This window comes from Dama dama, chromosome 15 (genome assembly GCF_033118175.1).
Source record: "Dama dama isolate Ldn47 chromosome 15, ASM3311817v1, whole genome shotgun sequence".
In the NCBI taxonomy this organism is placed as follows: domain Eukaryota; kingdom Metazoa; phylum Chordata; class Mammalia; order Artiodactyla; family Cervidae; genus Dama; species Dama dama.
In genome coordinates this window covers 90727596-90754971 of record NC_083695.1, presented here as the reverse complement: position 1 = coordinate 90754971, position 27376 = coordinate 90727596, and the positions used below count along the sequence as shown (strand labels likewise).

Below are 27376 nucleotides of genomic sequence, written 5' to 3'. Positions count from 1 at the left end.
TGAGGGAGAGCTTAGAAGGCACAGAAGGGAAGCACTTCAGCCCTTGAAACCTGTTCCAGATCTTTGTGGGTCCAGAGACCTTGGGATCTGTTATTTGGGCCCAGCTGGGGGAGGCTGAACAGGAACGCCAGCCTTCATCGAGCTGGGGGAGAGATGGAAACAGGGCCGTCCTCAGCACACCGGGCCAGAGGCGGCCTGGATTTCAGGCACCCAGCGCCCTGGCCCTCGTTACCAGCTGCGTGACATTCGGCGAGCGTATTGCCCACTGGGCGCCTCGGTGTCTTCATCCGAACACCAGCATTGTCAGAGCAGTCCCTTTGCAGAGGCAAGTCCCTTCGTTCCTCTGTGGCCCCCAAGAACGATGATGTGCATGGAGTAAATGCTCGGCTGTCACCACCCACGTGGTGTCCACCCGAACTCTGACACAGGAGGCTCATCGGCCCCAAGCTGCAGGAGAGCCTCCTGAGGCAGTTCTAATGGTGTGAGAAACAAGTACTGATCCACAGGCCTTGGGAGGCCGCACCGGGTTCCCTGGGAGGAGCTGAGCTGGGCTTTGGAGCCAAAAGGCAAGACTGGAGGCAGCTATGCTGACGGCTGACGGGTTCGAACAGCTGCCAGCAGAAAGGCTGGTCCAGAGGCTGCTTCCACAGCCGGGGAAAGAGGCTGGTTAGCCCTGTGGCTTTGGCAAGTGGCTTACCGTTTCCCCATCTGTAACATGAGGACAGAGGGTCTGCCTTCTTGTGTCATGGAGTTATTAAGAGGTGCAAATGAGATAGTTTATGCAGAGGTGCTCTATGTACTGCGTAGCAGTAGGGGGTCGGCACATGCCAGGATTTATGAGCCTGTCCTTGTGAAATTAAGTGAAACGGGCCCTCCCTTCCTCTCCAGAGTCAAACTCTTACTCCTGTTGCCTGAAATTCGCAGGACTTCCAAGAGTCTACACCACCCAGCCAGCCACCGTCATGATTCTTCGTTTCTCCGCTCCGTGGGCGCCCTACTTGGGTGCACACGATGCCCATGCCCCAGTCCTAAATCCCACCAGGCCCTACCCCCCCTGTCCAGCTGTTTCTCTCTCTCTCCACGTCCCTCTGCATACGTGTGCGTGTAATTCACAGGCCTACAAGGCACAGGGCCTGGACGGGGTGAGCCGGCTGTCCCCCCGGGGCAGTGGCGCTCCGATACGCTCTTGCTTTGTGACAGGGTTTCTGATGCTGTGGTGTCCACACTTTACAGTTCTTATGGCTGCAGGGGGCGCCAGTGATTCCACGCAGACTAGCATCAGCCCAAGTGTGTCGGGATAAGGACGTGGGGTGTTCTATGACCCCAAGCCATGCCTCAGGGACCCCCGAGGGCAGAGGCTGAACAGCACAGACATGCAGCGTCCCACCTCCATCTCTGCGCTCTTCTCTCCCCCGCTGAGCACCTGAATGGAGGTCCCCATGACGGAGGGGAACGCCCCGCTATTTGACATCGAAAATCTTGGCAGACTTTTCAAGGCCATCGGAAAGATGCCACGTGAGGCAGTTGGTTCTGGAAATGACACCACAGAGCCCTGGACCCATCAGACCTGCACTCCTGCTTCAGCTCGGCACTGAGCCCTCCATCCGGCTCTGGGCTCCACCCTTACTCCAGACGAACGGCCTGTGAGCAGCCTTTCTGCAGGTGCTGTGCCAGGAAAACGCAGACTCCATGTTGCAGCCTGGCATCTGGGCTTCCGTGGGAAAGGGTGCAGGAAAGAGTGTGTGAGTGGCCCTCCGGGTGACCCTGAGTGATGGCGGTGGGGCGGCGTGTGACCTTGCAGTGAGCTATCCCGCAGGGGGTACAGCGGCCGTGGGCAGTAGAGCTTAATGAAAATGATGTTTTGTTCATATTGAAATTGCCTGTGGAATAAAGCAGTGTGATTTTGCAGTATTGTAAAGAAGAGGCCTGGCACTAAAACATTTATATTCCATTTGTTAGCATTATTTACCATGGATTACACTTAAACAGCACTGCCATAAAGAACCCTCATCTAAACTCTTTTGCTTTTACCTACAATTTTATGGGCCGTACTGGGGAGCTGGCTTAAAACATAGAATGTAATATTAGCAAACCTTATGCAGTTATTTTTATGAGTGCTCCTTCACCTGTATCATCTGCATGTATTAACTTGTTCTTTCTAGCATAATAAAACCCCCAAGAACTTCCTCTCTCCTTCTGGTGTTAGGACCGGGAGCAGTCACGACGTTATTTCCACCCGTCACCGTGTGTGCAGCCGACTCAAATCCAGGGTGTAAAAATGAGGAGCAGTGCCCCCTGGGGACAGAGGCTGGCTGTGCAGCCAGACCCTCACAGGGACGGTTGCCAGAGATCCTGTAACTTAGCACGAAGCAGCTTTGCTGACTTATGGAAATTGGTTTCTAAACAGCTCTCAGTCAATCAGTCTGCACTCCCAGCCCCTCTTGCCCTGTTTAATCCAAGATGCTATTTCTGCTGCTGCCTCTTGCACCTTCTTGGGCAGGTCAGGTGTACATTTGATTCCAAAAATGCTGATGGCACTTTGGACTAAATACTTTTTCTAAGGAGCCCACCTGTTTACTTCCTGGGGACTGTGACTTCTCAAGGCCTCACCCTTGCCTCGGGGTCCCTAAAGGCACAAATGGCAAATAGCTCTTTCAGCTTCCTTGTCTCCTGTTGCTGTCATCAATGTGAGTTCTGGGTCAGCTTCGATTGGTGCATTTTTCTCTTTATTGTGGGATTATATTTTCCTACCACATGGTTTTTATTGGATGGCAGACATTGTCCATCTCACTGCGTTGGATATTGGACATTTCGTATATCCTATAAGTATTCTCGAGCCTGCCCTGGGCTGCAGGATGATCCTTTCAGGGGTTGATTTCAGGATTACGTGGGTGGCACTGGAACTGCGCTTATGGGGTTGGGTGGGGCGGGGGGAGCATAGTTATAATCTCCTCCCCAGAGCCCCATGAACCGTGAGGCTTGGCAGCCTGGCTGGTGGGAACGGGCCTGTCCTGGACTGCCTGCGTGCACCCGGCATGAATCCTGTGTCCCTCCTGGCCTGGAGTGGTTTCTCCCAGGGGCCGTCGTCCATCTGAGTCCTCCTGCAGAGCTCTGTCCTCTCAGGAAGTCTGACCTGCAAGCTCTGACCACCCGAGTCTCCAGGGACCCTCAGCACCATCTCCATGATTCAGGAAGCCTGGCAGCTCCCCCGGGTACCCTCCTAGCACCATAGCCTGGAAACTCAGGGCAGTAAAGCTTCTTGAGAGATGACCCGTCTCAGGAGTCCCTGTCATTCGTTGCTCGGTGTTCTGTCTTGCAGACTGTTGTTTCACATATTTTTCTTATCATTTGGTGGTTCTGTGTGGGAGGGAAAATCCAGTACCTGTTACCCCATCTTGGTGGTATGAGACTTTCTAATTGTTAATTTTATCTTCCCCAGCACCAGAGAGTCTGATGCAGGCTTTGGAAGACTTAGATTACCTGGCAGCATTGGACAATGATGGAAATCTTTCTGAATTCGGAATCATCATGTCAGAGTTCCCTCTTGATCCACAACTGTCCAAGTCCATCTTAGCATCCTGTGAATTTGACTGTGTCGATGAAATGCTAACCATCGCTGCCATGGTGACAGGTATTCCTTCAGGACAGTTCTTTTGTCCTGCAGCAGGTATAGATTTAAATGAGATCCATTGACATGGGAATGAAATATCTTCAATTCAAGTAGATTGAAAAGGTAGAAGAATATAAGAATTATCTTAATGTGAAAAACACCTGAATCAAAACCCAGTGAATTTCTTAAATCAGGTGGGAGCATAGCAAGTTTGCTTTGCTGAAGTAATGGGCACCGATCAAGAAACACACCTCACTGGGAGTATTCTTACCCCCGCCAACCTCATGTGCGTGTTTTCTGTCTCCTCCCACCTCATTCACCTTGGTTTATAGGTTTGGATAGATTCCTTTACTGGCAGAACAAACCAGAGGCTCTGCTGCATCAGAACCCGGGTTCTGGTCCAGTCCCTGGGCCTCTGAGTCCCCAGGTCCCCCGGCTCCCGCTGTAACACAGGCAGGGTGTCCGCTGTGCTGAGCAGCCCTGAGTAAAGCTAACAGAGACATGCATGGCGACAGCTCACCCTGAGCTGCTCTGATTTCTAAGTAAACAAGGATGACACGTTCCCAGAAGACAGGGACAGGGCTGCACACAGCCGTGGGCCCCCCTCCGCCTGTTGTGCTGAAGGGAATGGCTCATTATCGCCAATCTTCTGACTTTTCGTGTCTTAAAGCTCCTAATTGCTTTTCGCACCTGCCCCGCGGAGCGGAGGAGGCCGCCCTATCTTGCTGGAAGATGTTCTTACATCCTGACGGAGATCACTTCACCCTCATCAACATCTACAAGGCCTACCAGGACACGACTCTGAACGCCGCCAGCGAGCGTAAGTGAAGGCTCAGCGTTCTCAGAAATCACCTCCTAGTCCTCCTTTCCTTCCCAGAACAAAGCTGAGTTGTGATTCAGCAAACACTCTCTCTCCCCCGAGCCCCTGGGTCACTTGAGCGGCACGGCGCTCCAGGCCCCGCCTTATGCACCCACAGGTTTAACTGTAGAGACACCCTCCTCCCACAGACGGGGCCCTGCGTCCACGCACCCTGGCACTCAGCCCGCAGCCTCCAGGGCGAGCCTGCTGGGACGGGAGACCTAGACTTGCCCAGCACGGCCCTGCCCTCTCGGGTCCGGGGAGGAAGGAGAGAACTGCCGTCTCCAGGTGCCCAGCAGTCAGAGCAGCGCCTTGTGCTTATGACACGGCAGGTTCACTGCTGATGGAGAGTGTGGTTCATTCAAAACACACACACACACACACCGCCCACACACACTGCCCCCCCAGCTCACACACACACACACACTGCCCCCCCAGCTCACACACACACCCCGCACACACACACACACTGCCCCCCCCCAGCTCACACACACACACTGCCCCCCCAGCTCACACACACACACACACACCCCGCCCCCCCCACACACACCGCCCCCCCCACACACACACTGCCCCCCCAGCTCACACACACACACACACCCCACCCCCACACACACACCCCGCCCCCCCCACACACACACCGCCCCCCCAGCTCACACACACACACTGCCCCCCCAGCTCACACACACACACACCCCGCACACACACACACACTGCCCCCCCCAGCTCACACACACACACACTGCCCCCCAGCTCACACACACACACACACCCCGCACACACACACACACTGCCCCCCCCAGCTCACACACACACACACTGCCCCCCAGCTCACACACACACACACACCCCGCACACACACACACACTGCCCCCCCCAGCTCACACACACACACACTGCCCCCCCCAGCTCACACACACACACCGCCCCCCCAGCTCACACACACACACACACACCCCGCACACACACACACCGCCCCCCCAGCTCACACACACACACACCCCGCACACACACACACACTGCCCCCCCCAGCTCACACACACACACTGCCCCCCCAGCTCACACACACACACACACACACCCCGCCCCACACACACACACACCGCCCCCCCAGCTCACACACACACACACCCCGCACACACACACACACACACACACTGCCCCCCAGCTCACACACACACACACACACCCCGCCCCACACACACACACACCGCCCCCCCAGCTCACACACACACACACCCCGCACACACACACACACACACACACACACTGCCCCCCAGCTCACACACACACACACACACCCCGCCCCCCACACACACACACCGCCCCCCCAGCTCACACACACACACCGCCCCCCCAGCTCACACACACACACACCCCGCACACACACACACACACACACTGCCCCCCCCAGCTCACACACACACACCGCCCCCCCAGCTCACACACACACACTGCCCCCCCCAGCTCACACACACACACCGCCCCCCCAGCTCACACACACACACACTGCCCCCCCAGCTCACACACACACACACACACCCCGCACACACACACACCGCCTCCCCAGCTCACACACACACACCGCCCCCCCAGCTCACACACACACACACCCCGCACACACACACTCACCGCCCCCCCAGCTCACACACACACACACCCCGCACACACACACACACCGCCCCCCCAGCTCACACACACACACACCGCCCCCCCAGCTCACACACACACACTGCCCCCCCAGCTCACACACACACACTGCCCCCCAGCTCACACACACACACTGCCCCCCCAGCTCACACACACACACTGCCCCCCCAGCTCACACACACACTGCCCCCCAGCTCACACACACACACTGCCCCCCCAGCTCACACACACACTGCCCCCCCAGCTCACACACACACACTGCCCCCCCAGCTCACACACACACACTGCCCCCCAGCTCACACACACACACTGCCCCCCCAGCTCACACACACACACTGCCCCCCCAGCTCACACACACACACACCCCGCACACACACACACACCGCCCCCCCAGCTCACACACACACACTGCCCCCCAGCTCACACACACACACACACACACCCCGCCCCACACACACACACACCGCCCCCCCAGCTCACACACACACACACCGCCCCCCCAGCTCACACACACACACTGCCCCCCCAGCTCACACACACACACTGCCCCCCAGCTCACACACACACACACACACCCCGCACACACACACACACACACACTGCCCCCCCAGCTCACACACACACCCCGCACACACACACACACCGCCCCCCCCAGCTCACACACACACACTGCCCCCCCAGCTCACACACACACACACACACACCCCGCCCCCCACACACACACACCGCCCCCCCACACACACACACCGCCCCCCCCCACACACACACCGCCCCCCTAGCTCACACACACACCGCCCCCCCAGCTCACACACACACACACACACACTGCCCCCCCAGCTCCAGGTAGTAGTAACGAAGAGGCAGGTGAGCCGAGGGAGACTGGAGCTTGGCCGAGGAGGGGAGGAGGGAGAAGGGGTGTTCAGGGGAGTACAGTGGCCCGTGGAAAAGCTGCGGCAGAGGTCGGGGTGTGTCTGAACCACAGTGGTTATGTTCCCACTTACAGGGGTAAGAGAACGGCAAACTCCTCCACGGGAAGCTCCTGTTCCAGACTTAAAGACAGGAAGGGGTCTCAGAGGCCAAGAGGGCAGAGCAGTGATGCGGAGGCGGCCAGAGAGGACTGGCTACAAGGGGAATTATCAGGCTCACCTTTGTTCTCCACGATGCTTCTCTTGCCGCCTCTGCTCCAGTAGAGGGTGTGAAAAAGTATTTAAAGTGAAGCGAAAAATATGGCAGCAGTCAGAATGGCAGAACGCTAAGAAGAAGAAGTTGTCAGCGAGGTACACAAGGAATTTGGCAGCATCTTTGGAGAGCAAGCCAGATGCCTTGGTCATCACGTGACCAAGTGCTTGCTTTCGCTGCTCCAGACAGGCCTGAGTGCAATGGACAGAACAGCATCAACGAAGGTCTGCAGTCCCCGTGCCAGGGGCCACGTGCGCTCCCAGGTCAAGGCAAGACTCTGGGTCTAGCTTCCATCGTCACAGATGGAGAGAAAGAGGAACTTCACACTGCTGCAGGGGACTGACTTTCAATATATTAATAAAACTTGCAGATCGGGTAGGCAAGCTTAACTGGAACATTAATTCCCAAGTCAGCCTAGTAGTGATCTTTTTCTTACAATTAAGACGTGTGAGATATTTTCATGGAGCAGAGAGATGTGTACTGTAAGCTCTTCCCTCCTAGCCTGATTAAATGTTGTGGCCACGCACATCCTGGCTGTACACGCGCTGGACAAAATGTCGATCTTGAGACAGTCTTCCCTGCCCCTCGTGATCCAGATGAAGGGTCAGTGCTGGGAGCCTGCACTTTGCACAGCTGGTGGGATCTTGGAATCCCTGCAGCTGCTGCAGGTCCTACTGGCTCACAGGGCGACCTTTTTAGGAGAGGAGACAGCGGACGCAGAGATAAGAGCATGTGCAGCCTGGGCTCTCAGCTGTGACAGGTCACGTCTAAGCAGCCTTTTGTTGGTTCCTTCCTAGACTGTGTTGAAAAGTGGTGTCACGATTACTTCCTCAACTGCTCAGCACTCAGGACAGCAGAGGTTATCCGAGCTGAACTTTTAGAAATCATCAAGCGGATTGAGCTTCCCTACACAGAACCTGCCTTTGGCTCAGAGGAGAACACTCTGAACATAAAGAAAGCTCTTCTGTCTGGTTATTTTATGCAGGTAAGAATGGATAAGGCCACCTGCAGTGTGGTCTTTATATAAATCTCACATATTCAGGACATCCTGTCAGAAGTCTCTCCCTTAGGGTGATTATTTTATTGATGTGAAAACCCTTATATGTTATGGAATGCTTAGTATTTAAATACACCTTCCCTCAAGGGAGTGAAGAGCTAAGGTAGAACGTTCACTTTGTCCTAAAGGACAGCTCTCCCTCATCACAGAGGGAGCTGTTACAGCACCCTGGGTGAGCATCGGCTGCAGTTCCTCACGGCACCTGGCTGTTCCCACTGAACTGGTGATGTGACACCCAGCAAGTAGAGACAGCATCCCGTTGGTTGCCTAAGGCATCTGCTCTAACTGTTAGTAAAGCCTGTTACAGAAACACGTCCATTCTTCACGTAGTGAGAGAAGCACTATGGCATGTGAGCATGGGTCTCCTCGTCTGTATGGAAACAGGCATCACGGGGTTGTGGTGAGGAATTAAATCAGCCAAAACGTCGAGTGTGAAGCACTGGACGTCTGTGTGTAGTCCACGACGTGAAGGGAACAGCTTTATTTCTTGACCAGAACATTCACTTTTGTGGCCATGCTGTTTTGGCGTGCTGCCCTGAAACTGATGAGATTAGTCAACAACATCTTATCGCTGGCTCTTAGGTTTTGGGCAAAACATGTATACATCTTTCTATATCTGAAAATGGAAAACATGTAGTGAATCTGTAGTTTAAACTATTCTCTATAAAGTAGTTTGGAATTTTTAAAACAGCGTGTTTTTGTGCCTCCATCTCCACATTACACACCTTTCTTCCTCTGCAACACCGCCGCTCAGATCGCTCGGGACGTGGACGGGTCGGGCAACTACCTGATGCTGACGCACAAGCAAGTCGCGCAGCTGCACCCGCTGTCCTGTTACTCTGTCTCCAGGAAGATGCCCGAGTGGGTCCTCTTCCACAAATTCAGCATCGCTCACAGCAACTACATCAGGATCGCCTCCGAGATCGCTCCTGAACTGTGAGTGTGGTGGAGCAGAAGGGCTTTCTTTTAAATTCCGACTTGGACACGTGACAGACTTGGGTTTCCTTACGTTTTCAGTATAAGCAGCTCATACCACTGCTAATCTAAGTTTGTGTGGGGCAGAGCTCCTAAAGGCAGGTCTCTGTAGATGACTGAGAAAGGTCCGTGCCTCGGGTGACAGCAGAGAACACAGCCTAGAAACACAGGGCAGAGCGTGGCACGGTGGAGAGGCAGAGAGCCGCAGGCTCGGACCGTGCGGAGCAGTGACCTGGCCACCTCTCACGACAGGTGAGCCACTGAGACTGCAGCAACTGGGCAAGGGGAGGACGGAGGCGAGGCTGAAAGCAGGCAGGCAGGAGCGGTGGAGGGCTTACGGACCAGAGAGTTGGGAGTTGACCCTAAGTGCAGTACAAAGCAGTGGGAGGGTTTTAAGCCAGAGTAACGTCTTCCGTCGGGAAGGTCGCTGGCTGCGAAGTGAACGGGCCATAGGGAGAGCGGTGAGGATGGACTGTCTCAGCCGCTGCAGGTGCAGACCCACTGGGAAGACGCCACTCCTGCTTGGGCAGCTGGTCTTTCCAGGCAGGAGCAAGGAGCAACTACAGGTGTGTCCAGCTTCAGCAGCTGGATACCGTGTGGTGTTAGTAAGAGATGCAAAAACACTCCCTCTTTGACACACCCAGAGTTCTCCCAAGCACCTGGTCTGACCTGTTGTAGAACTATGAAGGCCTTGGGGGAAATACCAGTCTCCCCCGGTGGTTACAGTGACAGAGAGAACCCAGCTGCTTCTAGAAATGCAGCTGGACTAGTCCTATGAGAACCACAGAGTACTCATTCTACAGAGGCAGACTGAGCCACTGAGAAGTTCAGACTAATCAAAATTCTGGAGGCAGATTCTCCAGGCCTGGGAAGGGCCCAGGCATGTTTGCTAATCTCTCACCACTAATAATTTTTTGTTTTAAACAGATTTATGCAACTGGCACCACAATACTATTTCAGTAATCTGCCTCCTAGTGAAAGCAAGGATATTCTACAGCAAGTCATGGATCACCTATCCCCTATTTCAACAACGAAAAAGGAGCAGAAAATGTGTGACAAGTGCCCTGAAGCTACTGAACAGAGATGCACTGTGCAGTGATGCTGCAGAGCGTCCACCCAAAGCCTGATGTGCAATAACTGTCCCCAGGGCGGCGTGGCGGCCGGCTCCCCGGGCAGCACGGACGCGGTGCCACAGCCCATGGAGTCCTGAGGGGAAGAGCACGCTGTATGACAGTTAAAAACTAAAAACAGAAGTTTTTATTGAGTTCTTCAAATTACTACCCCATGTTTTTCTTCTTACTGGAAAAGTTTTTAATCAACTGTTCTTAATTTGACCAATATTTTAAAAAAGCAAAGATATTTTGTAAATGTGTCACAGACACGGGTGACAGAACCCTACATTTGTAGAGGACCTTCATCTGAATAAAGTCATGAGTTTTTCAGTAAGCCTCCACCAAGTCTTCTGGTAATTCTGCAGAAGCAAGCCCTCCACGGTCCGTGGGAGATGGGTTAGACAGACAGATGTTCTTTCAGTTTTTCCATGATTTCATTCATCTTGTCGCCTGGAATTAACATCACAGTTCGCAGGGGCTTCATTGGCACATCATCAAAGGACCATCGGCCTCCCAAACACGTGTCGCTCTCCTCCTGCACTGAGTAGCTGAACTTCAGGATTGCCTTCTAAACCAAAGAACCATAAATTTAAAATTCACGCAAGCTGAAGGCAACACTCATGTATTCAATAACAAGAAATACAATAGTGTGTTTGGCAAATATAATAAGGCTGACAGCTAAAGGAAGCTCAAATGGGACAGTCAGGCAGACATTACAAAGCACTCCCCAAGGAGATTTCTAACCTGCATGAAGAGTGTGGGTGGAAGCGTCCTACTTCTAAGAGGTGAACAAACAGCTGAGTTACATTAATACCCTGGCTTCCCTGGTGGCTCAGAAGGTAAAGAATCTGCCTGCAATGTAGGAGACTCAGGTTCGAGTCCTGGGCTGGGAAGATCCTCGGGAGAAGGGAATGGCAACCCACTCCAGTATTCTTGCCTGGGAAACCTCATGGGCAGAGGAGCCTCGAGGGCTACACCATGGGGTCATATAGAGTCGGACACAACTCAGCGACTCACACTTTCACCTTCTTTCACCTTTATAATTCTGAAGTCACTCATACTGACAAGCCCATTTGATTCTCAAAATAATCTTGGATACACAAGTGAAATTAAGACTCATAACATTTGACAGTTAGTGAGAAGAACCGTGAGGCTAGTCTTAGCACTGTCCCAGCTGCTTCTCTGGCATAAAGCTTTGTGTGAGGACAGTAAGTCTGCGTGACCAACCCATCATAAAACACCCGCACATTCATCCCTGACACGGTTTACCTCAAGTGCTGAGGCTCACATTTTAAACAGTTTTCACTTATTTACTTCCTGAAAAACAAGGACAGAGCTGAATCTATAGTGCTTTTGTCTTCAATGGAGCCTTTTAAAATAAGTGCTTATCATCCAATCCAGGAAAATGTGTCCTCCTCAGAGACTGAACATTTTTGAGAGGCAGGCAGCGTGACAAAGTATACACTCTGGCATCTGGCTGTCCATCACGGGCACAAGCTTACAGGGAGAGTCCCTCCAGGGGGATGGGGCGGCGTGCAAGCCAGCAGCAGGGGCGCGGGGCCCATCCCACCTTCCAGACCCAGCAGACAGTGGCTCCACGTCCCCTCAGACTCAACAGCCCCACCTGTGCACCCAGGCTAACGCCCACCTCCCAGAGCGGTGAGAGAATGAAGACCTCATAGTAATAAGCACACTGTAAATGCCCAGCCAACCATCAGCGTGATCGGCTTGATAATCACCTCCTCCCCACTGTTATTAGCTCCAAGGTGCTGTAGATAGGGAGGTTTAAACACAGAATGGCCACACCTAAACTTTAGCATAAAGTGAAAGAGCAGTCCTTATTTACATGTAAACAAAGAGCTGGAACAGGACAGTCTTACCTCGTAGAAGAATTCTTCTTCCGCATTTGCAAACATTAACTCCTCTTTGTTTTGGCTGCTCCGTCTCTTTTTGGAACCGCTTTTTCCTGCTTCCACAAACGTCTTGCTAATCAGAAGGTAAAAGTGACACTTCCCACATGGCTTGTTAGTTTTGTGTGCCTCTGCTAATTCTTTCCTTCAAGGTACAAACACACAGACACAAGGTTGGCCTGGGTCAGACAAGGTCCATGGACGAACCAGCGCACAGAGAAGGCCACCGAGACCTCCACGGAGCACTGCGGTGACACAGGCTTAAGGGGCCGACGTCAGACCTGCACGCTTCTAGAGCAGCCAGGTGCGTGTTCAGGCGACTGGCAGCGCCTTTTATGATAATGGTATGGTGACCCACAGATTAACACTCTGAGTTGTAGATACACAGCAACTTAACAGGTGAGTCTCAAGTTCACACAACATCACTGCTCTGTTAAAAATACCTGAGAATCTGGATTTTCTAAAACATTTAACTGAAACACACAAGGGCACACAGCCATGACAGATGCCATCAGAGCAGGTGACCTCTACGATCTCCATTCACTGGCATCTGAGACATTTCTGGCCTGCAGAAATGGCCAGACAGATGCCCTGAACTACCATGTCAATGAGACAGCAAAGAAATCTTAACTCTTTCCTTCCTTCCTTTAAATCATACATAACCCTGTATATCTGGCTAAACAAAAATGTAAAGAAACTTAAACAACCCACATCAGCTTTCTTTCACAGGATCAGGAGAAAGCTGATCCTCCTCCTATGAAATCAGACAAATGTAAAAGCTCTAGCTGATCAGAGAAAAAGACAAACAGGCAGGCACCGCAAGTACAGTATGAGTAGCAGCTAAGGAGTGGCAGCGAGGGAGAAAGAGCAAAACTAAAAAGCAACTGTATAAAGGAAAAATGGGAAACCAAAAGGTTTCAAACTATAGTTACATTCGCATCAACTATTTCCAGGAACATCACAAAGATGTACCCTGACCTCTGAGAAATAATATTCTGTAAAGCCTAGGTGTCTGCCTGTAATTTCATCCTCCTCTATGTCAAAGCACAGACAATATCAATTCCTATCTCTCTGTACATTTAAACTATTCTTGTAAACTTAAAGCTCCTGAATTAAAACAAAACAGTAGCAAACCCTGAGGAGCCCAAGAGGCAATATCAGGGCCATGGTTGCATTCATCACAGAATGTCCCAATGGATTTTACCAATTTTACTGTTTTGTTATTGTAATTCTTTACATTTCATTCGTGTAACAGAAATCTTACCTCTGAAGCGGGTGAAAAACTTCCATCAAATGGGCGTTAAAGTGTATATGAAACTCTTATTTTTATACCATTTAAATCTTTGAGATTATCAAGACTATTGTCACAACAGTCCTAAGGAATTAAAACTATTACAAAGCCTGTTATTAGTAACACATACATCTCTCAGGCACTCTCCCCACACGTGCTTAAACCAGCATATCCCACTGGAGTCACACGTCTGAATCTACGTGGGGAAAAGCCTCCTGCTGAAAGGCGTGTCCCCGTCTCTTACTGGAGCTGCTGGTGCATGGGCAGCGCGATCTGTGGGGGGACGTTAATGAACCTCTCGCTCAGCAGAAAGCCCACAGGCCTGGCAGCGTCATTGAAGAGCCTGTCCAGCTGCTCAGCCGTGCTCTTCTCACAATTCTTCTCACAGAGGCGCAGAATCAACTCCTTAATTTGCTCAGTGCATGGGGTACCCTAGAAAGCAAAGAGAAGGCTCACTCTACCCACAGGAGAAAACATGAAGGTGAGAGCTATCACTTTTTAGTATCTTATAGTGTGGTTTCCTGCCAAGACCTTTAAAAAAAACCTTACAAGTCTTTGGGTTTCTCTGATAGCTCAGCTGGTAAAGAATCCGCCTACAATGCAAGAGACACCCCAGTTCAATTCCTGGGTCGGGAAGATCCGCTGGAGAAGGGATAGGCTACCCACTCCAGTATTCATGGGCTTCCCATGTGGCTCAGCTGGTAAAGAGCCTACCCACAATGCAGGAGACCTGGGTTCGATCCCTGGGTTGGGAAGATTCCCTGGAGAAGGGAAAGGCTACCCACTCCAGTATTCTGGCCTGGAGAATTCCATGGACTATATAAGTCCATGGGGTCCCAAACAGTTGGACACGACTGAGCGACTTTCACTTTACAAGTCTTCAGTGTTGACTACTTACTATTTTTCAAAAGTAACTATATACACCTGGTTATTTACAAGCCCATACTCAGTGGTCAGAGGTTATACTATCTCCAGATATACTGGGATAGAAACTCTAGTCCATCTCATAAGATGAAAGTATCTGAAAAGTTCACTTAAAAATTGAAGTGTAGCCTGCATCTTATTCTAAGGAGGGTAAACTTCCTGGGTTTTATTTTTTCAACTAGAACCCATCAATGAATCAATAAAAATGAATGAAAATACAAATAAATGTTGAGTGTCCTCAATTTCAGGAAGCAATGAAGACTCAGAATCAAAGAACACAGCTGCAGAGACAGCAAAAACAGCTCCTGTGTCCACACCAACATCAGAAAACTCATTTTTCAAAACCCAGATGACAATTCTCTACACCACAGGCAGTAAATGACTTTAACTGGGTACAGATTATTCAAAGAGAAACAAAAATACCTTCATATTGAAAAAAGGATTACAGCAAGACTTCACAAGAGATTTCACATATCCTTATATTTAATATCTTGGTCTGATATAAAACACACTTTCATCAAATATTAAACAGAATTAACTTTTTAGGTCCTGGCCTAAGGAATAACCACTCTAATGGCCACCCAATGAAACCAACCTTTCTTTCAGTTAAATTTAAGAGACTTATGAAACCAAAAATCTCGTCTTCATCCACATCGTCATCGCTGTCTTCTGAAACATCCGTTTGCTATTTCAAAAAGAAAAAAATACTCATTTTATGTTTGGTTGAGAAGAAGTGCAATACAAAGTCTTGGAATCTAGGCTGCATTTATCTTTTCACATTTCAAAGGAAAACTCTGTTTTACTGTCATAGCCTTAGCAAAGCCTCATGGACTAAAACTGTGTGGCCTTGTTCCCATCACTTTACTTCCCTGATTCTGTCCTCTTTTTACATGGTGGGTGATCTCTTTCTGCTCTCAATGTCTTTCTTGACTCTTAAGACATTTTGCTCAAAGTGTTATAAGTCCAGAACAGATAAGCCCTCATTAAGGAAACATTTTAGTCTGTTTCCTAAGTGATGCTGGAGGCATCACTTGTTTGTGGGTCCACAACACTGTCTCACCTAAACCCCATGCTTTCAGAGCCCCGGCCAGTCATGACCACAGGTGAAGAGGAACAACGCCTCAGCGCACGGGCAGGAGAGGAGAAGAGGAGGGCGAGAGGGGAAACGAGGAACTGGGAAAGCAGCACCACAAGTGAAGCACGTGACTCCTGAGCCTCCCTCCCCTTTCATATTTGACCTTCCGGTTTGGCTCTACTCAGCGCATCGACCACACATTCCTTCACCTACTGCCTATCCACTCATCCAAGCTGTAAACTTCTCCCGCGGCTTCTCCAGTCCCTGGCAGAGTCTGGCACAGACTAAGTCCTTGGGGAAGATGTGCTGAATGGATGAAGTGAAATGAGACTGCCGCTCTTCCCGCGAAGGACAGCAGGGACCCAGGCTTGCCCCGAGTGTCCCCGAACTTGTTCTGCGGGAAGGGGTCCCAGCACCGCCGCTCAGCCAGGCACAGGAGCAGTCGGCAGTGCCAGGGCGCCTCCAGCAGCCGGGGCCTCAGCAGGAACAGAGCGCAGAGTGGAACTGCCTGTGGGGGCCAAGTCAAAGCAGACAGACCTGCAGGGGGGCCTGGCACCTGGGGAGGGTGAGAGGGCATGGCTCCTGGATCTGAGCTCACCATGCCACTGAGGGGCCCTCAGGCAAGGGGGCAACCAGGCTCCACAACAAAACACTCCTACTGAACATGGGCAAGGTAGGGTGGCTCAGGCAAGGCCGCTACGGCCGAGGTCACCAAAATGAATGATGTGCCAAGATGAGGGAAGCCTTGGGCTCAACAAAACAAGAGGGTGCAAAGGAGAAAATCAGAAGGCGGCTCAGGAGAGACCCACAGTCCCGGACAGAGGACCAAGGGCACGCCTGCTCTTGGAGGAGAGGGGAAGGAAGCAGAGGGAAACACGCTGTGCCGACATGCCCAGGCCCCCCGAGAGCAACAGCAGACGGTGGACCCCCAGCCACTGCGACAAAGCCTGTGTGGTACCGACAGGCCGACAGCAGGGAGTGTGAAAAAGGCTCCCTCAGGGCAAAGCCCCCAAATGCTTACTCGAAAAGCAACAAGCACTCTGGAACATGCTCAGCCCTCCTCGACAGGCCACCAGGCATCCAGGCAGCAGCTCGGGGTCTGCTGGTCACATCACAGCCTCGTCCACCACCACCTGCCTCCCCCACAAGAGCCGCCCTGCCTGACCCGAGTCCAGCCTCCTCCCAGCCCACCCCTTACCTCTCCTGAGCCTCTTGGGCCCTGAGTCTCCAGCTGAGCAAACGTGTGGTCTGCACAGCCCGCCCCTTCCCTCCACAACCCTTGAAAATGCCTTCTCTAGAACAGTCCAAATCCCCCCACTTCCACAGGGTGCAGAAAGTTCTGGCAGTCCCTGTCCTCGGAAGGAGAAATCTGGTCCCTGGCACACCTCAGGTGTCTCCGTGGAAGCCAAGGAAGCCATGATTATACTGTAGATTTACTTGTGTAATTATCCAATTAAAGGATGAATCCCCCCACCAGAGAATAAGCTTTTTCAAAAATAAAAGTGACCACTTCTCACTGGTGTCCCTCAGGTCTCAGACACTCATCAGTGAGAGCTCACGTCTACCTACTGACAGAGTAGGCGGCCTGCTTCTCCCCACTGAGCCCGTGAGAGGAAGTGTCCGGGGTGTCACTCCTTTCGTTCCCCTGACACTGCATGCCAGAGGTTCTGAATGCTGGCCGCAGGTCTGAAAAGTGTCTGCTGCGCAAAGATACTAGTGACCCCATCGGTTTCAGGACATCAAGAGAGTCGGGCGTAAAAGCCAGATTGAGGTGTTTGGTGTTCAGGAGGAGAGGAGGTGGAAATCGAATGTAGGATATTTTTCAAGAATTTTGGCTTTTGAATGGATCGGGGAATTAAAAAAAAAAGGGGAAAAAAAAGACTTGTGGCTTTGAAAACAAAGTGAGATGGCCGACAGACACTGATGTTGCTAGAGTGGAACCTTAGACTGCAGTGAAACTCTTTTGCTTTTTCATAATAAGCCAGATGATAGGTGTGGGAGATATAAAAAAGGCTTCACGCAAACGGCTGCACATACAGAGCCCGTGCCAGTACCAGACCCGGTTGTACACACCTCACCCTGTGCACCCACCACTCTGAAGGAACACCAGCACCATCCGCGTCGACAGAGAGCCACGTGGGTGCATGTGAAGGCCACCGGGCAGACTGCCTTCCACAGGCGGTCCCAATCACTTCTCAGATCCCACGTTCTCTTCTGACGCCGACCTACACACTCCTCCCATTGAGGGGGTCTGTGCGCGCTCCCCTTGAACCTGCACAGACCTTCACATCTGCTCCTCAAGCAGATGCTGGAGATGACTCAGTTCCATGATGCTCTGCACTTCTGCCTGGCTCTCTTGGGTAAAGAGGCCCACAGTGCCCGCTGGGCTCCCAGTGGAGTCAAGGGAGGGGCCACCTTGCAAGAAAACGCTCCAGCCCCACTGAAGCCTTTCTAGCTACTGTGACTGAAGCAAACAGGAGCCTCCCTCACAGAGCTCGGGTCCAAGTGCAGCTCCATGAACCCAGCAGAGGACGGTTCTGTCCTCAGACATGGAGCCGCGGGGCAGTCTGTCAGGCCGCAGAGGTGACAGAGCCCGCGGAGGATGCACGCAGAGGCAGGACTCGTCCCGGCCAGCCTTCCTCCTCCAAATGCCACCCCCTGCTTTGCAGGACGCCACTCAAAGCCTCTCCCCCTTTCCCGGTCACTGCCGAGCCTCCGTGCAGGCTCTGCTGCTCAGCTCGCTCACCCAACCACCGCTGGTACGGCAGAGTCCGTCCCCGCCCTCCCTGGGCAACCTCAGCCCCTCTCGTGGCTTCAGTGACCGTTTACCACCCCCGTCTCCAGCTGCTACGCCACTGCTCACCTGCATGTATCACACGCAAACCAAACGCAAGATGCACAAACCCAGGCATGCTCCTCTCCTGACCTGATCCCCCTCCACGCTTGGACTGTGGTTCTCCAGACAGACCCTGCGGAACCCTCTCCGACTCCTTTCCCCTCTCTCAGACTCGGTCACTCACTAAGCCCGGTCGCATTTCACCTCCCCAATCTCTTCTGACCCAGCCTACTTCTCTCCCTACCACCCACTGCCACTGCCTGGATCACCGCAGTAAAAACCCTGGATGGCCGAGCCGGCCTGCTGGCCAGTAACGAGTTTCCAATCTGAGTTCCCTGGCCTGTGTGCTGTAGATCAGAAGGAACTTAGGATGCAGAGCTAACTTAATCAGCATAAACACCACTGTGCTGCTCACCTTAATCACACTCCCGATATGGTTCTGCTGAATTAAGAGATCTGTGAGTTCTGCAGTGTTCACAGGGGCTTTTAGGAAAAGCTGAGAGAGAAAAAAAAATAAATTATTTTAAATTAAAATTGAAGAATGGTTTCTAATAAAACTTCTCATTTCCATATGCAAATAAAAGTAGTGAAATTTCAAATGATTCGACCAGGAAGATGACCCAGAAAAGCAACCCAAAAGGAAAGAAAAAGCCAAAGAGAATCAAAGAAGTCAAGGCACAGAGATTTGAGAAGAGGCAGTCGGTGGTAACACAGAAGGTGCTGGGGAGGGTCAGCAATAGGGAGAAGAGAAGGGAGGGAGAATATCAGGCCACAGACCCTAGAAGATTTAACGGGTAGAGAACCGAGCCCTCTGCTGCTCGTGACACCAGACAGCGGAGCAGTGAAACAGGGGCTTATGTGAGAATCCCTCCAACCCCATAAAGTTGAGAAATCAATTAGAGAAAAACTGAATAACAGCACAAGTAATTAAAAGATGACAGGGAGGGCATTTTAGAACACAGAATACTTAAATATGTTCATCAAAGGAAGGGGTCTGGGAGCAGAGGCTCAAGTAGGGGAGTAAGCCCTGGAAAAGGAAAAAAGCATTCTTCCCTCCAGGCAAGGAAGGAAGGCAGGGATGGGAATTTTTTCTAAAAGAGTAAAACTGAATTCTGACAGAACTTATATTGAATGGCCTAGAACTTCTTAGAAGAGCAGACTCATGTGCAAGGAATGAAAGACCATACCTGCTGTAGTAACTTCTTAATTCCATCATAATCGTTATCTGAAATAGAATAAGCTTCAAATTCAATATTCACTTCCTGTAAATGACACACAAAATAAGTCGTCATACATAACTCACTAAGACAATTCAGGCATTATTTTCCATTTGCCCATTTTTCTTTTCCCTCCACCCACCTTCCCCCCTCCCTCATTCTTTCTGGCTCTGTCGCCATCTACAGAACACACGAGCAAAAGGAGGAAAAGAAGAAAATGTTACGAAAAGAACTATAACTGCCTAGGCTCCAAAATAAAAAGCAAACATTGCCAAGACTGCCATCTGCACAGACGACAAAGCACCTTCACACATCTCATCTGAAACCAAAGCCTGAAAATAACAGAGCGTTCAGTGACCTGGTTTTAATGCAGAGGAAGTCTGTTTTGAGTAAAGCAAAGGAGAAACTCTTACCTGACTGCAGTGAGCAAAGAAAAAACACTCCAGAAGTCCCTGGCATTGCCTGGAGCTTGATTCAGCCCAGGGATACAAGGCCAGGCTTCATTCTCTGGGCAAATATTTACTGAGTTCCACTCTGCACCAAGCACTGTGACAAGTACTCAAGATGAAAAGCGGACATGAAGGGTCACACCCTCGTGGAGTTTACAGTTTAGGTGGGAACGCAGACATTAAGTCTGTGTTAGATGGGCTTCCTTGCTGGCTCAGACAGTAAAGCGTCTGTCTGCAGGGCGGGAGACCTGGGTTTGATCCCTGGGTCAGGAAGATCCCCTGGAAAAGGAAATGGCAGCCCACTCCAGTACCCTTGCCTGGAAAATCCCATGGACAGAGGAACCTGGTAGGCTACAGTCCATGGGGCTGCAGAGTCAGACACGACTGAACAACTTCACCAAGGAAATAGTCATGGAAATAAATAGAAGATCACATCTTTGTAGGCTAAAAAACAGGTGAGTGGGGCTATAAGAGCTTAAGTAATTGGAGTCAGAAATTCAGGAAAGGCTTCCCTTAGAGAAGTGACACTGGAGCTGGGAACTAAGGACTAGTAAAAAGAGTTCCAGGCACAGGGAGCAGCACATACTAAGGCCCTGAAGCAGGAGGAAATGTGCTGAATACAAGTAGCCAAAAGGTCTGCGCGGCTAGGCAAGCAGATCCCTTGCTGTGAAACAACAGACTCTAAGAAGCAACGCCACTGAAATACTCCATAAATAAATGAAAAGATTACTTCACTCCAAAAACAAAACGTTAAAGACTTTTAAGTGCTAAATAAGATCAGTCTTTGAGGATCCTAAATCATGCATTACTAGTATTACTATTATTGCTGGAGGGTAAATTCTTACAAGCAGTATCACTGAATCAGAGGATTTACATATTTTAAGCTTTGATTTTGTCAAACTGCCCACCCCACCCCCCCAAAAGGTTGCATCAATTTATCATCCCACCAACACTACATGTAAGTGCCTAGTTTCTTACACTATCATCAGTGATGGTTACTATACAAATTTTCAATCACTGGTAATCCGATTATCCATGTTAATGTAAGAAGTATTGATTTCTACAACCCAAAGTTAGCTAAACAGCCAGTTAAAAGTTCTAAATAAAAAATGGTGAGACCTCGTTCAAGGAAGGGGCCGAAGTAAAGAGCTGTTTTGTAGGAGAAAGCTCTGTTCCATGGAGCTTTATCATATTATTGGCCAGAGACATATTAATATATCTTTTGTTACCTGAACATTAATTATTGATTGAAGACGTTTCAATATTCACTCACGTAAACTGCCAGCCACAGGTGTTAAGTTTCTGCAAAACTTCTCCAGTCTGTAACAAGTTACTATATGCCCCCCATAACCACAGTCCTCATCCTGAACCCACACATCCCCCACTCATGTTCATCTCCCCATCACTCTCTTCCTTATTCTGACCCTGCCATACCAGCTGTGTCTCAGGCCAAGAACCATCAGAACTTCGGATTTTCTTACAAATGAAACAGGAACCCACCGGAGCAGTGAGAGCAAGGAAGGGAGAACAGAGCTACATTTTTTTTTTCTCCCTGGCCATACCACGCAGCATGGAGATCTTAGTTCTGCAAGCAGGGATCAAACCCAGGTCCAATGCAGTGGAAGAGTGGAGTCTTAACCGAGACAGCCAGGAAAGTCCCCAGACCTATATTTTTAAAAGATCTCTCTGGTGTGGGTGGAGGAGAGATTGAAAGTTAACAAGAATGGGGAAAGGCAAGCCAGTTAAGACGTACTACGGAAGTCCAGGGAAGAGACAGTGGAAGAGTGGCCTGTGACCGGCACAGAATCACTGATGAGAAATGTCTGGATACTGATGGTAAAGCCAACAAGATTTTGAGGAAAAGGGAGGAACTGAATTTAACTTTCAGGTTTTGAACTTGAGCAGCTTGTGAATTTGGGGACCATTTATGAAAGCAGGTAAGTTAGGGGGTGCCAGGTGAGAAAGAACCAGGAATGGCTTTCTTGATATAAGAGAAGCCATTCTGGCCTCAGCCATTTTGGATTCTAAGCCTGGCTACAGTGCTTGCACTCAAACAAGTCTTAGTAATTAATTATTTGAAGGATACAGAGGAACAGAGAAAAGGTAATTAAACAACAATGCAGTGATAAGAGTCCCAGTTCCTCCCCAAAGGATATACATAATAATATGAGATCTGTTGGAACTAAGGTCCCCACAAGTTGCAAGATGGAATAAAGATGGTGACCCTTCCAACTTTAATTAACTAAACCTGGGACTCGATCAACCTTTGCCTCAATTTTATGGTTAATTCTCCTCTGCTTAAGACCATTCGTGAATATACATGTGCCCTTAACTTAAAAAAAAAAACAATGTTCTTTAGGGGACTAGAATGCGAAAGTAGGAAATCAAGAGATAATAACTAGCAGGTTTGGCCTTGGAGTACAAAATGACGTAAAGCAAAGGCTAACAGAGTTTTGTCAAGAGAATACATTGGTCATAGCAAATACCCTCTTCCAACAACCCAAAAGACGACTCTATACATGGACATCACCAGATGGTGAATATCGAAATCAGACTGATTATATTATTTGCAGCTGAAGATAAAGACGCTCTATACAGTCAGCAAAAACAAGACTTGGAACTGACTGTGGTTCAGATGACGGGTTCTTTATTGCAAAATTCAGGCTTAAACTGAAGAAAGTATGGAAAAGCACTAGGCCATTCAGGTATGACTTAAATCAAATCCCTTATGATTATACAGTAGAGGTGACAAATAGATTCAAGGGATTAGATCTGGTAGACAGAATGCCTGAAGAACTATGGATGGAGGTTCAGAACACTGTACAGGAAGCAGTGACCAAAACCAACCCAAAGAAAAAGAAATTCAAGTAGGCAAAGTGCTTGTCTGAGGAGGCTTTACAGATAGCTGAGAAAAGTGAAAGGAAATGGAGAAAAGGAAATATACTCAACTGAATGCAGAGTTCCAGAGAACAGTAAGGACAAATAAGAAAGCCTTCTTAAGTTAAAAATACAAAGAAACCGATGAAAACAATAGAATGGGAAAGACTAGAGATCTTGTCAAGAAAACTGGAGATATCAAGGGAACGTTTCATGCAAGGACAGGCACAAAAAAAGGATAGAAAAGGTAAGGCCCTAACAGAAGCAGAAGAGACTAAGAAGAGGTAGCAAGAATACACAGAACTATACAAAAAAGGCCTTCATGGCCCAGATAACCACAATGGTGTGCTCACTCACCTAGAGCCAGACAGACATCCTAAAGTGTAAAGTCAAGTGGGCCTTAGGAAGCATCACTATGAACAAAGCTAGTGGAGGTGATGGAATTCCAGCTGAGCTATTTCAAATCCTAAAAGATTATGCTGTTGAGTGCTGCACTCAGTATGCCAGCAAATTTGGAAAACTCAGCAGTGGCCACAGGACTGGAAAAGGTCAGTGTTCATTCCAATCCCAAAGAAGGGCAATGTCAAAGAATGCCCAAACTATCATACAATTGCACTCATTTTACATGGTAGCAAGACTATGCTCAAAATCCTTTAAGTGAGGCTTCAGCAGTATGTGAACTGAGAAATTCCAGATGTACAGGCTGGGTTTAGAAAAAGAAGAGGAACCAGAGATCAAATTGCCAACATTCAATGACATAGAAAAAGCAAGGGAATTCTCAAAAAATATCTACTTCTGCTTCACTGACTGTGCTAAAGCCTTTGTACGGATCACAACAAATTGTAGAAAATTTTTAAAGAGATGGAAATACTAGACCACCTTACCTTTCTTCTGAGAAACCTGTATGCTGGTCAAGAAGCAACAGTTAGAACCAGACATGGAACAACAGGCTGGTTCAAAATTTGCAAAAGCGTTTGTCAAGGCTGTATACTGTCACCTTACTTATTAAACTTCTATGAAGAGTACAGCATGAGAAATGCCAGGTTGAATGACACACAAGCTAGAATCAAGACCGTCAGAAGAAACATCAATAACCTCAGATATGCAGATGATATCACTCTAATGGCAGAAAGGGAAAAGAAACTAAGACCCTCTTGAGGATGAAAAGAGGAGAGTGAAAAAGCTGACTTAAACATTAAAAAAAAAAAACAAACAACTAAGATCATGACATCCAGTCCAATCACTTCATGGCAAATAGAGGGGGGAAAAAATGCAAACAGTGACAGATTTTTATTTTCTTGTGCCCCCAAATCACTGCAGTGACTGCAGCCAAGAAACTGAAAGATGCTTGCTCCTTAGAAGGAAACCTATGACAAACCTAGATAGCATATTAAAAAGCAGAGAGAGACATCACATGCTGACAAAGGTCTGTACAGTCAAAGCTATCTATAGTTTTTCCAACAGTTATGTATGGACGTGAGAGTTGAACCATAAAGAAGGCTGAGCACCAAAGAATTGATGCTTTTGAATTGTTGTATTGGAGAAGACTCTTGAGAGTCCCCTGGACTGCAGGCAGATCAAACCAGTCAATCCTAAAGGAAATCAACTCTGAATATTCACTGAATAACTGATGATAAAATTAAAGCTCCAATACTTTGGCCACCTGATGTGAAAAACCAACTCACAGGAAAAGACCCTGATGCTGGGAAAGGCAGAGGGCAAGAGGAGAAGCGGGAGACTGAAATTGTTAAATAGGAAGGATGACGATGAAATTGTTAGGTAGGAAGTTAGGCATGAGCAGTGAAGGGTGGCCAAGCCAAAAAGGATGCACGCTGATCTCTAAACCCCATCCCAGATGTGCCTAGAGGAGCTCACAGATATGCTACAAAATAACCACAGAGACTTTTCCAACACCAGCACATGTACCCTAGGCAGGAACCAACCACAGGGGCTTCCTGAACTAACTTAAGGCAGCTAGGAGCCTATTAAGGGTTCATATATAGTCTACACACATATATATCTGATTACAACAGACTGAATTATGGGAAGAGATGCACAATAGAGCCTGTTGTGAAGCAGCTGTCAATTGGTCTTGAGAGTATGCTCATTTGCATCCCATTTCTTGATTGGTGGTGGGTACAAGCCCTATTTTGCACACTGCACAACCAAAAGGAGGTGATGGGAAGTAAAAAAAGAGGGAAACTAAAAGGGATCATTACCGTAACTCCATTGGGGTAGGCCTGTCTTGGGAGTATCTATTTAACAAAAGATCTGTCTGCTTGAGCTGTAACTAAGCTGTAACTTGTCTGTTGTTTTAAACCCTTTAGTCCATCATTCCAAATTTTTGTTGGCAATGAGACAAGAATTGAGGGAGAATAATAAATCAACCTGACAAGATGGTTGGGTATCATCACCAAATCATGCTGCAGTCCATGGGGTCGCAGAGAGTTGGACATGACTTAGTGACGGAACAACGACAACTTAAAACCACCCCAGTTTTGCTGTTTGGAGAGACACGGCTTTGGGCAAGATCCTCAGTGTTCTCCTTATTTGCTGCAAGAATAAATTCTTCCTTCTTCGGATCTTGGGCTTGGTTGTGTCTACAGGCTCCACACCCACCAAGAAGGGACCCCAGTTTTTGGAAAACATTTACAGACATGGCAAAGACTAGTAGCATAAATTACCACTTTGGCTTTGTGTTACGTTTGGGGTACCTATTAGGCATTCTAGGGTCTTAAGGATCATTCAGTCTTAATTACTCATTCAACAAACATTCAGTTCAGTTGTTCAGTTGTGTCTGACTCTTTGTGATCCCATGACTGCAGCATGCCAGACTTCCCTGTCCATCACCAACTCCCAGAGCTCACTCAAATTCATGTCCATTGAGTCGGTGATGCCATCCAACCATCTCATCCTCTGTCATCCCCTTCTCCTCCTGCCTTCAATCTTTTCCAGCATCAGGGTCTTTTCCAATGAGTCAGTTCTTCATATGAGGTGGCCAACTTATAGGAGCTTCAGCTTCAGCATCAGTCCTTCCAATGAATATTCAGGGCTGATTTCGTTTAGGATGGACTGGTTGGATCTCCTTGCAGTCCAAGGGACCCTGAAGTCTTCTCCACCACCACAGTTCAAAAGCATCAATTCTTCCGCGCTCAGCTTTCTTTATGGTCCAACTCTCACATTCATACATGACTACTGGAAAAACCATAGCTTTGACCAGAAGGACCTTTGTTGGCAAAGTAACGTCTCTGAAACAAAGTGTTAGTAGTTCAGTCGTGCCTGACTCTTTGTCATCCCATGGACTGCAGCCCACCAGGCTCCTCTGTCCACGGAATTCCCCAGACAAGAATACTGGAGTGGGTTGCCATTTCCTTCTCCAGGGGATCTTTCCCGACCCAGGGATTGAACTCAGGTCGCCTGAACTGCAGGCAGATTCTTTACCAACTGAGCTTTGCTGGCAAAGTAACGTCTCTGCTTTTAAACAAATAACAAACATTGAGTATCCCTAGAGCCAGGCTCTATGGCAGGACCCAGTTCTATGAGAACGTGTCACCAGGACTTGGTTTGAAGGGAAGATACGTCGACTTCGCTGAGACCTGAACAACGGAGGGAAATCACTTCAGGAATAATACAGGCGGCGCGAAGAGCTGAGGAGGAGGCGGGCCTCGGAGAAACGCCGCGGGGCCGCCGTGAGGGAGGCGGGCACCGCGACCCCCGGCGCGGAAGTCGCGGGGAGGGCAGTGGCTGGACTTGGGGCCTTGACGACCCAGGAGGATCTGTGGCTTCAGCCTGAGAACTAAACAGTCACCGAGGAGGGTGGTGTGGCGATAGGAGGGCCCAGGGCCCCCCGCCGCCCCGGCCTGGGTAGGCCTTTTAAAAACACCTTTGTGGCTACGGGGTGTCAAAGACGACATGGTGCCTGTGTGAGGGCCTTTCCTCACCTCCAGGTTCTGTTTCAAGACCCTCAGGTAGCGGGAAGCCGCCACTTCAGGCAGTTCACCCATTCACACGGCTTTGGTTGTCAAAAAGTTTGGTTTTTTCCCAGACAGAAGGTAAACCGGGGTCGCACGGGCGTCTCACCTCATTGATGACCTCGTCCTCTTCATCGTCTTCTTCGTCACTGTCGTCTTCGTCCACCTCCTCCACTTCATCCTCCTTTTCCTCATCGCCCAGAGCCGGGGGCACGGGGCCCAAAGCACGCCGCTTCGGCCGGCACGCCATGTTGCCGGCGCCCCTGCGCCTGCGCAATCCCCGCGCGCCCGCCCTTCCGGATCCACCCAATCCAGCCGAGGCCGGGGTGGGGGATAGGAGGGCACGCAAACCCTCGGTGCGGAGTCGGCGTCAGCCCCACCACC

At 49.7% G+C, this 27376-nt stretch overlaps 2 protein-coding genes across 2 annotated transcripts in view; one reads left to right on the top strand and one right to left on the bottom strand.

Annotated features, from left to right (window-relative positions):
• Positions 1–10776, top strand: part of DHX32 (DEAH-box helicase 32 (putative)) — a 51263-nt gene extending 40487 nt beyond the window's left edge. Inside the window, exons 8-12 of the mRNA XM_061162893.1 lie at positions 3440–3631; positions 4281–4430; positions 8096–8283; positions 9110–9291; positions 10258–10776. Of these exons, the coding sequence (XP_061018876.1) occupies positions 3440–3631; positions 4281–4430; positions 8096–8283; positions 9110–9291; positions 10258–10429 (884 nt within the window). The 3' untranslated portion in view covers positions 10430–10776. The remainder of the gene's footprint in view (positions 1–3439; positions 3632–4280; positions 4431–8095; positions 8284–9109; positions 9292–10257) is intronic.
• On the bottom strand, positions 10559–27285 carry BCCIP (BRCA2 and CDKN1A interacting protein). Its single transcript, XM_061162894.1, has 7 exons — positions 27102–27285; positions 19666–19740; positions 18894–18974; positions 15163–15252; positions 13888–14075; positions 12323–12497; positions 10559–11010 (listed from the first exon to the last, which is right to left on the bottom strand). Exons 1-7 carry the CDS (start codon positions 27240–27242, stop codon positions 10840–10842), a joined length of 921 nt encoding a protein of 306 aa, XP_061018877.1. The 5' UTR covers positions 27243–27285; the 3' UTR covers positions 10559–10839.
• Between the last annotated feature and the right edge of the window lie 91 nt (positions 27286–27376).

Excerpts from the sequence above, each read along its gene's own strand:
- BCCIP (XM_061162894.1), bottom strand. The coding sequence starts at position 27,242 with ATGGCGTGCCGGCCGAAGCGGCGTGCTTTGGGCCCCGTGCCCCCGGCT. Across the intron at positions 15,253-18,893 it reads ATATCGGGAGTGTGATTAAG|CAAACGGATGTTTCAGAAGA; the intron begins GTGAGCAGCACA and ends TTTTTGAAATAG. Across the intron at positions 11,011-12,322 it reads AAGAAGAATTCTTCTACGAG|AAGGCAATCCTGAAGTTCAG; the intron begins GTAAGACTGTCC and ends TCTTTGGTTTAG.